This window comes from Eriocheir sinensis, chromosome 34, assembly GCF_024679095.1.
Source record: "Eriocheir sinensis breed Jianghai 21 chromosome 34, ASM2467909v1, whole genome shotgun sequence".
Classification (NCBI taxonomy): Eukaryota; Metazoa; Arthropoda; class Malacostraca; order Decapoda; family Varunidae; genus Eriocheir; species Eriocheir sinensis.
This window is the reverse complement of record NC_066542.1, coordinates 4,708,577-4,719,662: the sequence shown is the minus strand read 5'-3', so window position 1 is coordinate 4,719,662 and position 11,086 is coordinate 4,708,577. Positions and strand designations below refer to the sequence as shown.

The window sequence follows — 11,086 nt, the reverse complement described above, 5'->3', positions numbered from 1 at the left end:
TCAATTTACCTTACCTTTCCTAACCTACCTACCTAACTTAACCTACCTACTACTACTACTACTACTACTACTACCACCACCTGTACCACCATTACCACCACCAAATTGCTTCCTTCCCGAGAAAGTAACACAAAGACAAAGACACACAACACACAGAGGTCCACGTACCCAACCCAGCTTGAGGTGTGACAAAGGAAGGGTACACCGCTTTGTAAATCAGGTCAGGGTGTTGGGATATTTATTTACCGCACCACATCGAACCGTAAACCTTTCCATCTCTTTTTTTTTTTTTTCCACTGATTCTGATTCTGATTATTCTGCTTGCTCTTGTTCTTCTTGTTGTTGTTCTTCTGCTCCTGTTTCTGATTCTTATTCTTCTTTTTCGTCTTCCTCTTCTTCTTTTTCGTCTTCTACTTCTGGTATTTATTTTGCTATTTCTCCTGTTTCTTCTTTTTCTTCATTCTCTTATTATTGTTGTTGTTGTTGTTGTCGTTTTTCTTCTTCTTCTTCTCCTTCTTTTTCTTTTAGTTTGTCTCCATTGTTAAGTAATTTTCAGAGGCTTTTTCTATCTATCAAATCCCTGTTACCTAACCCATTGATATTCTCTTCGATAAGGTTAAAACGAACACATTACTGCTTGCATACGGTCACCTGCTTCTCCGGTAAATTTATAACCTTTCGCCATACACCTGCGTCAGTGCCTTCACCTTTCTTATCAGTAAGGTTATGGAGTGAACACAAACACCTGCCAGTCTGCCTGCAAGCACTTAACCGTTCCCTTGATAATGTTACAGGACAGTCACCTATACCTACCTGGTTCTAATCAAATATTCATACCTGCGTGTACTATTGTTTTTCCTGCTTCCATCATCCCCTTCCTTCCTTTCCATCCTTCCTTCATTTCCTTCCATTTGTCTTTCTTACTCCTTCTGGTAGTCTGACCCTTCTTCTCTACCGTGAACCTAATAAAAACACTCATTAAAACCCGACTGATCTCCCTTTTGCCCTTTGGATATAGTTGGTGTAAGAGGCGGCAGCGTCTGACAGTACTGACCTAAGGAACTTCACATATTAGAGACCTTGTGTTTATTATTGAGATTCGTGAAAGGGCAACAAGGGAAGATAAATAAAAAGAAGAAATGATACAGACCCGAACAAATGTCACTGGATAAACAGACAAGGATTAGGAAACACAAAATAGACCGTGACAGTAAATTAAGTCAGAAGAAGAAAAAGTAGACAAAAACAGTACTTGACTTACCTGTTTGCATACCTTCACCTTTCTCTTAATTAAGGTTAGAGAGTAAACGCATACATAATACACCTGTCTATATGCACACACACGCACGCACATACACATACCTTAACCTCCCTGTCTGTCCCCTCCTCCTCCTCCTCCTCCTCCTCCTCCAAGCTGCAAATGTTACCTACCTAGCTTACCTCCCTCCCTACCTCCTTATCTTTCTCCCTCCCTACTGTCTCTTTGCATTCTTTCCTTTCCTTCCTTCTTTCTTCTATTGTTTGTTCCTTCCTTTCTTTCTTAGTTTTCTCTCCTTTGACATCTTCTTTTCCTCCTTACTTTCTTTTCTTAACTATTTTCTTTCTTTGGTCCCTGTTTTACTTTATTTTCTACCCTTTTTTCCTTCCTTTCTTTCCCTTCCTTCTTTCTTTTCTTTCTTCCATCTTTTGTTTGTTCCTTTCTTTCTTAATTTCTCCTTCCTTTGACGTCTATTTTTTCCTCCTTGCTTTCTTTTCTTTTCTATCTTTTCCTTCTTTCATCCTTCTGTCTTTCCTGTGTTCCTTCCTTTCTTAATTTCCCCTCCCTTGACATTTCTTTTCCTCCTTACTATCTTTTCTACCTACCTCCCTCCCTGTTGTCACTTTCCCTCTCTGTTCCGCTCACCTGAAGGCAGTCACCTGTTAACCTTCTCACCTGCCCTCACCTCACCTTACCTCACTTCCCTTGCCTTGGCCTGTTGAGGTAAGGGAAGGGAGGGAGAGAAAGGAGGTGGGGGTAAGTGTGTGTGGGGTGGGGGAGGTTGTTGTGTGTGTGTGTGTGTGTGTGTGTGTAGGTTGCTTTTCAAATGATTTATTATGCTCCTATTCACCTCCTCCTCCTCTTCGTCGTCCTCCTCCTCCTCTCCGTCCTCATTCTCGTTCTTCTCCTCCTCTTCCCCTCGCCCTCATTCTCATCCTGTTCCTCCTCCTCCTCCTCCTCCAACTATTTCCTAATCATAATGTTAACTCTCCCTTTCTCCTTTTTTTTCAATAGTTATAAGTTTTAGGACATTTGAGAGAGAGAGAGAGAGAGAGAGAGGTTATTTTTGAAGGTTGCCTCTCACCGCCCACACACTCCCAAAGTAACCCACACCTCTCTCTCTCTCTCTCTCTCTCACTCTCTCTCTCTCTCTCTCTCAACCTCTTCACGCCCCACATTCCTCCGAACTCCCCTTCCCTTTTCCTCCTCCCTTCTCCCTTCCTTCCTTCCTATTCCTTCCCTCTTTTTTCTGTACTTTTTTCCTTCCATTCCCTCCCTTCCTTCTTTCTCTTCTTCCTTCCATCTTTTGTTTGTTCTTTTCTTTCTTAATTTCTCTTTTCTATGACGTTTTATTTTCTCCTTTTCTTTTCCATCTTTTCCTTTTCTTTCGTTTGTTTCTTCCTTCCCCTTTTATTCTTCTTTACTTTCGTCTTCCCATTCCATTCTTCCTTTTTTCTTTCTATCCTCCCTTTCCTTCCTTCTGTCCGTTCCTCACTCCCCTCGCTCCCTCTCACTCTCCTTCCTTCACGCTATACTAAAAGCAGAAGTCACCACACACAGACACACACTCACACACACTGAGCGGCGAACACGATACTTCTTTGCACGTCACCCAAGCCGTAGGAGGAGCCAGCTTAGGAGAGAGAGAGAACTGTAAAGGTTTATTTTCACCCAGAGAAACGCGTGCTAGGTTGTGGTGGAGGTCGTGGTGGTGGTGGTGGGTGGGTAATATGATCTAAGGCTATGCAAATACCTACCTAAACTACTCTGCATATCTATTACTACTACTACTACTACTACTACTACCATTTTCATTATTTTCCTCTTCCTGTTGTTACTACTACTACTATTACTACTACTACTTCTACTATTACTTCTACTACTACTACTACTACAACTACACGAGCGATTTAATTCTACGTTAGTTCATGTGTGTGTGTATATATATTTCTATCTATTTAAGTATCTTTCCACGGTATCTATCTATCTATATCTATCTATGTTACGGAGATGAGCACCGAGGCCAGGCGTAGCTATAGTATAATGTTTCAAAGTCGGTCTGGTATAATTAGAATCGAAGAGAACTATAAACTTTTTTTTTTTTTTTCCTTTACATACTTATTAATCCTCTTTTGCTAATTTTCTAACTTCATTTTTCCTTTCTATAATGGCGCAGAGCTTGTCCTTCGTCCCTAAACCTCAATTATTCCCAAGTTGCCAGTGAAAGCTTATATTTAGAACCTGTATGGGCGGGGGAAACACTGCTTACATTATCCATTAGTATTCTTATAGCCTAGTACCCTTAATATGGACAGTGGGCGGCGGACATGGCTTCATACATTGAGGCATCGACATATTTATAGTTTCTAGGAAGATGGGCGGAGGGCGCGTAAGGCATTGCTTGCTATGAATCCAAGACATTTTATCTCTATAACCAGGACACATTTGAAACCTATCGCCCCACTCACCTTCAGATAAAACAAATGACGCAGAGATATGTACAGCGACCTCTCAATCACTTTATACGCACGACTGCCCTGAACGGAGACAACACAAGCGTGATTCCTTGATTGAAACGTGTCGAAGGTGGCTTGCTGGGGTTTGAGGGTGGATGGCTGATGTCAAGGCCCCGCGGATAGATAACACGAACAGAACGGAAAGGAAGGAAAGGAGGGAAGGAAGTAGCTAGCAGTGGGGAACCGTATACGTGGCTAGATATACAAGACTTAACCCAAAACCTATTAAAATTAAACAGTTGTGTAGAAGGATTGAGTGGCTGGTTTCATGCTCTCGTGAAAGCATATTAGACAGCACGCGAACCACCACACTGCTTGCAATGGAGAACCTTATACGTGGCTTTATGGTACAAGACTTAACCCAAAAGGCATTAAGGTTAAACAGCTGTGTGCAAGGATTGAATGGTTGGTCTCATGCTCTCGTGAATGCATAAGGTAAAACTCTTAATACTGGAACACACTGCTTGCAATGGAGAACCTATACGTGGCTAGATGATACACAACTTAATTAACCCAAAACATAATAAGGTTAAACAGCTGAATGGAAGGATAGAGTGGGAGTGTCCGGTGTCTTGTCCTCGTAAAGACATAAGGTAACGCTCCCATTACCAGAAGGATGTCAGAGGGTTGATAGGAGTGTGTGGCTCATGTCATACCCTCATGAATGCATAAGGTTGTGATCTCATTATGAAACCACATGCACTTTTGAGTAAGACTTGCAAATGCATGAGGTATATGTCGGTCTCATTACCACAACACAGATACGGCTTATAGGGAGACTTCGTGGTGAATATTAGGTGTAAATGACTCTCTGATTAACACCACACAGATGCGCTCTTTGGTTAAAACTGTTCGTGGCTGTTCTGTTGATTATTCTCGGTGTTGTGTGTGCGTGTAAGTGGGTAGGTGGGTCATGCTGTGTTTTGCCTGCAGACACAAGCAAGCAAGCAAGCACCAGCTGTTAGGGGTTATTGTGTGCTGTTGGTGTGAAGACGTTTGTGCTCTCCGTCTCTCCTTGTTATTTTCTTAGCCATTCTTGGTGTGATCAGCTGACGGCCTCCCAGCTGCTCTGAATGTCACTTTTGTAACTTCTGAAGAATAAAATTGATAGACTAAATTATAAAAGTGAAAATGAGCAAAAATAGATAAGTAAAATAATGAATGCGTAAGAGTTTGAAAGTAAATAAGTGTTTGTTATGTGGTTCCAGCGTCTACATGTGTTGAATAGAAATGTCTGGTGGAAAATACAGAAGCAGGAAAATATTAGAGAGAGAAAAACAATCGTATCACAACAGCAAAACTATAAAAAAAAACACTGCTCGAGGCGGGATCAGAATAGTAATGTTATATTGAGAAGAAAATCCTAGAAAAATCAGAAAATAATTGAAAAAATCCTAGCACGACAGCAGTGAGGAAAAAAAACATAACTTGAGGCAGTATCAGGAACTTGAATTTGCTGAATAATAGTTACGTGTAGAAAAGAGAAAATACTGAAGAGAAAGCATCGGAAAGAAAAATAACAGAAGAGCCATCAAAAAACTGCTTGAAGCTGAATCATAATCTTGAGTTTGTTGGGTCTAAGCAACGTTGCCAGATTGTCTCACTCAGCCTCTTATATTTACCGACTTCCACCCAAAAACTGTCTCGTGAACCATAATAAAGAGCTTCACTTATAATTATCGTACAAATAGTTAATTCCTGATGTTTCCTGGCGATAGTTAGGCGTCAGAAACCGGTAAATACTATGCTCTGAGTACGATAACCTGGCAACGGTGGGTCTAAGATATCCATTTTTATTTTCTCCATCTCTCGTGTGACATTTGTTGCGCGTAGCAGCTCGCGGTCAATCAGTCTGTTGCTCCCTCCCTTGATCTTGCTTGTCCCGCGCCCACTCCTATGACGGACAGCTCGGTCAACACAGTAGTGGCGGTATCATGTGTTCGCTGTGACGTGCGACATGACACTCACTTCACTTGCTTCTCGCTGTTATCAGAAGAGAAACTAAATATAATAAAAGCAGCGTAGGACAAAATAAAATGTATATGTTTGTTATGATGTTTTTTTCGTTACTAGGTTATCAGAGCTTTAAATAGATAGATAAATATGAAAGGAAACTACTACTATTGCTGTTGTTACTATTATTACTACTACTACTATTCCTCCTTTTATCCTCCTATTCTTCATTCTCTTTCCTTCTTTCTAATAGTTTCCCTTTTTATCCATCTCCTATTCCTCATTTTCTTCCTTCTTCTCTTTCATTCCTCCTTTTTCACTCATCTTCTTTATACTACTACTACTACTACTACTACTACTACTACTACTACTACCACCACCAGCACCAGCCTAACCCTTTGAGCCTATAATCAGAGTTACCTGGTGCGTGGCTGCCTCAAGGCCCACCTGGTGTCCATTAACCTCACACCTGCCCTCCTTGCTCACACCTGCACTGGGATACTTGTGGCAGCCTTCTCCTCTAACACCTGAGAAGCTTGCCTACCTACGTACCTTACCTACCTGGCTGATCCTGCTTACCCACTACGTGTTTACTTATGTGTTTACCTACTTAGAGTGACGAACAGGTATTGGACGGATGGTTAAGTAGACGGTCTGATACCAATGTTAATACTTATCCATACAGCATTATGCATACATTTCTTGCACGTAATAAGTAAGTTAGTGAGTAGCGAGTTTTTATTTTTAATTTTTTATTTATTTATTTTTTTCCTTGAACTGTTTCCTCTACTGTAAAAAAAAAGTAGGATAATTACATGGATACGTGAGGTAATAGATGGATATAGATAGATAGATAGTGTATTGACCTACATACATACATATAATACATACAGTTAATACATCCCAACATGCATGCAGTTTTTTTTATGCAAACTATGATAAAGTAGTAATAGTAATGATAATAAGAAGGGTATATAAATAGCCACAGCATTTACGAGTTTTTACACATAATACTTTGATAAAATGAAATGATATGGATATAGACAGACAGATAGATAGGTAGAAACAGGTAGATATAGAGACATATAGTTTTTTTTTCTACGGCAGAGGGGACAGCTCAAGGGCGCAAAAAAAAATAATAATAATAAATAATGAAAAAAATGACCGGTACTTACTGCTCCTGAATAGAATACAGAGGAGTGGCCAAAAAGATAAAGATAAAGAGATAGATACATAGATACGGTAAATATACAGACAGACAGGTACGGTAAAGAGTTAGAGAAATAGATATAGGTCACACTTATGCAGGTAACACAGGTGTGACAGGACAAGTGTTTGGATTTCAACTTACCTGGCGAGGGTGCTGACGGCAGGTGTGTGTGTGTGTGTGTGTGTGTGTGTGTGTGTGTGTGTGTGTGTGTGTGTGTTCACTGGCTCCACAGGTGTTCGGTTTCAGCTTTATTAAAATGACGGAGTTTAAAATGTAAAAGTGAAAATAAAAAATAAAAAATGTTTGATGCGTCACCAACTGATATAATCTCTCGTCCTATCTGTCATGTCCAGTTATCTATTCTTTATCTCTCCTTATTTATCTGTATATCTTTTACTTCCCTCCTTTCTTTGTCTGTTTATGTTTCTTCTTATTACTTGTTCTCTATACCTTGTTCTTTCTTTTTTTAGTCCTTAGAGATCTCTTTATCACCCTTACTTTACTTAGCCTATTCGTATATCATCATTTGTGTGTTTTTCTACGTTTCTTCAATGCCCTGTTCTCCCTTATGTAGTACTTCCATACCCTGTTCCCTCCTTTCTTAGTCATTGCAGATCTCTTTATCGCCCTTATTTTACGTAGCCTATTCGTATATCATCATTTGTGTGTTTTTCTACGTGTCTTCTATACCATGTCCTTCCTTTTTTTATCTCCTCTGATCGTATTTCTTTCTCTGATGGTTCTGTCTTATGTTTTACTCCATCCGATTTGTTTTCCATCCATTCTGTCTTTCCATCCTTCCTTCTTTAACCTTAGCCTGGTCGTATATCTTCGTTTGTGTGTTCTGTCTTACTTCATTTGTTTTGTCCTCCGTCCTTCCTTCCTTCCTTCCATTACATTACCTCAGTTATTTGTGTGTTCTCGGTACATTTGATTTGCCTTCCAGTCGTTACATGTACCACCATCTTTACCTTTTTTCTCCCTCTCCCTTCCTTCTCACTTTACTACTCATATCTATCTATTCATTCAGCAAAACTTCATACCTACTCCAGACACTCTTACAACCACCTAACCTAACGACGCGTGTCTCCCTCCCCCACAGACCTTCACTGCCTGGCCCTTCTTACTCACGTCACTCCCCATATCTATCTGTTTATTCAAGAAAACTTCATTCCTACTTATAGCACTTTTACAACGACCTAACCTAACCTCCCCCACAGACCTTCACTGCCTGGCCCTTCCTTCTCACTTTACTACTCATATCTATCTATTCATCCAGTAAAACTTCATACCTACTTCAAGCACTCTTACAACCACCAAACCTAACCTAACCCAACCTAACCACACGTGTCTCCCTCCCCCACAGACCTTCACTGCCTGGTGCAACTCACACCTGCGGAAGGCGGGCACCCTCATCGAGAGCATCGAGGAGGAGTTCAGGAATGGCCTCAAGCTCATGCTGCTGCTGGAGGTGAGTGACGTGACCTTTGCCTGGAAGTTGTGTTTTTGTGTGTTTTGGGGTCATTTTGTAGGCTCTTTGTGTTGTTAGGATTGAAGGTCATCTTAATTGCAGGCTCTTTGAACTTAATATATCTTGTCAGGGTCTTTGTGATTGTAGGTCACTCATCCTGCAGTCTTCATGTTTTGTTAGATCTTGCAGGCTCTTGCTTCGTAGGTCATCTCTCGCAGGCACTTGCTAATGTTCTAATGTTCGTAGGTCATTTCTCGCAGGTTCTTCTTATGTTCCAATGTTCGTAGGTCATCTCTTGGCGGTTCTTCTTATGTTCTAATGTTCGTAGGTCATCTCTTGCAGGCTCATCTCCTTATATCCGTAGGTCAGTCATCTTGCAGGTTTTCCTTATGTTCTAATGTGCGTAGGTCATTTGGCAGGCTCCTCATGTTCTGGTGTTCTTAGGTTCCTTATGTTCTTATCCCCTTAGGCTGTCTTGTAGGTTCTTCATGTTCTTACGTTCTCTTGTAGTCTTCTTATGCTTCTATGTTCCTTTTGTTATCCCTTCTGTTCTTAGGCCATCTTCCAGACTCCTCAAGTTCTTGTTATTTTCTTCTTAGGCCATCTTACAGACTTCTCGTATTCTTAGGTTCTATTGCAGTCTTCATATGTTCCTTTTCGTCATGTCCTGACGTTCGTAGGCCATCTTGCAGACTCTTCATGTTCTTGTTATTTTCTTCTTAGGTCATCTTACAAACTTCTCGTATTCCTTATGTTCGTAGGCCATCTTGCAGACTCCTCGTTTACTACTTATAGTCGTAGATCATTTCTTGCAGACTATGTTCTTAGGTCCTCTCGCAGTCTTCTTATGTTCCTCATGTTCCCTCGTTCCCGGCAGGTCATCTCCGGCGAGACTCTCCCTAAGCCAGACCGCGGCAAGATGAGGTTCCACAAGATCGCCAACGTCAACAAAGCTCTCGACTTCATCGCCAGCAAGGGAGTCAAGCTCGTCTCCATCGGCGCTGAAGGTAGGGAAGGGCGGGGCTGGTTAGAGTGTGGTAGGGCGGGGCGCAAAGGATTGAATGGAAAGAATAGACGGAGTGAAATGGTATGGAACGGGAGAAGATGAAAAGGAAGGTGTTACGTGTTGATAGGAAGAGGAAAGAGTGAACGAGAGGAAGAAAAAAGAAAGGGAGGTTACGTGTTGATAGGAAGAGTAGAGACAGAAGGAAAGAAAGGAATTGGGAGGAGAAAGATAAGAGGAAAGGGATGGAACGAGAAAGTAGTAGATATATAGATATAGATTGATAGAGAGAGATAGTATAGATAAATAACTCCAAGATGACTACAGAAACACATAACCCTGACCTCAAAACTCTTAAGCATTCAACAGTTAAATCTATGTATCTTTTTATCTATAATAAGAGCATACACTATACCTACGCGTTGCCTCGGTGCTCAGATCCGTAGCACTGACCATCGTGACATCGTGAGAGAGAGAACAAGAGGTCGAGAAGAAAGGGAGGAAAATGCAATGGAGGAAGGTCGTAGAGTACAAGTTACGGTGCGTGGAAATGGAGAAAAGGGAGTGACTGACAGGGCGGAAAAGAGTGGGAAATAACAGTACACAAAGAAGGGCGGGGTGGAGAGAAGGGAGGGAGGGAGGGTGAGATTATTGGGGAGAAGGGAGGGAGAGAGATACAGAGGAGGAAAGAAAGGAGGGAAACGGAAGGGACGAAGGAAGAAAGGGAAGGAAGTAGAGATGAGAGAGGAGGAAGGAGGGAGGCAGATTGAGAGAGGAGGCGATAGAAAAGAAGGAAGGAGAGATAGGTAGATATGAGAGGGGGTGGAAAGAAGAAAGATAGGGAGATAGGTAGAGATAGAGAGGCCAGGAAGGAGGAAGGGAGATATAGGCGAAAGGAAGGAAGCACAGAGGTGAGGGAGAGGAGGGACAGATAAGACAAATGAAAAGGAGAAAGAGAGAAAGGAAGAAAAGGAAGGAGGGACAGATTTGAGCAGGTGTACTATCGACTTCAAATGCCTCGAGAACACCCTTTATTTACAAAGACAAGATATGGCAGCGTCGCTCTTCCTCCCCATCTCCCAGGGGTAAGCTAACTGTCAAGCGTCTCTTAATACATACTTCTCTAATGATGCTTAGCTATTGATTCTGTCTGTTCCTGCGTGGAAATAGCTTCGGGTTAGCAACACACGCCTATAAGAAGCCTGTAGTTAGTCTTTTGTCTCTAAACGTGAGTCAGAAACGTGGGGTCTGACTATATATATAGTGTTCTGTGTTTATTATGTGTGTTAATGTGAGAAAATGGCTTTGAATTAGCAACACACGCCTATAAGAAGCCTGTAGTTAGTCTTTTGTCTCTAAACGTGAGTCAGAAACGTGGGATCAGATACGAGACAAGAATTTTAAGTGCAGGAAGATAAACAGCTGAGCGGGAAACATAAGAAATAAATGAAAGAAAGAGGCATAGGAAGAGATAGGATAACAGAACAAGAAAACAATAAAGGAAAGGGAGAAATATGGGATAAGATATGATGGCAGGACAGGGCAGAATCAGGAAACAGAAGGGGGAGGATACAGTAGGAAAGAAAGGATATCAGGGTTGGGAAGTACAGGGAAACATAGTCGATGGAAGGAATCATAGGAGGAAAAGATCAGAAAGCATAACAAGACAGAACCA

The 11,086-nt window shown here is 41.4% G+C and overlaps 1 protein-coding gene across 2 annotated transcripts in view; it reads left to right on the top strand.

Annotated features, from left to right (window-relative positions):
- Positions 1-11,086, top strand: part of LOC127006948 (alpha-actinin, sarcomeric-like) — a 60,947-nt gene that overhangs the window by 29,425 nt on the left and 20,436 nt on the right. For both annotated transcript variants that reach the window (XM_050877340.1, XM_050877339.1), the window contains exons 2-3: positions 8,304-8,408; positions 9,286-9,415. In XM_050877340.1, the coding sequence (XP_050733297.1) occupies positions 8,304-8,408; positions 9,286-9,415 (235 nt within the window). The remainder of the gene's footprint in view (positions 1-8,303; positions 8,409-9,285; positions 9,416-11,086) is intronic.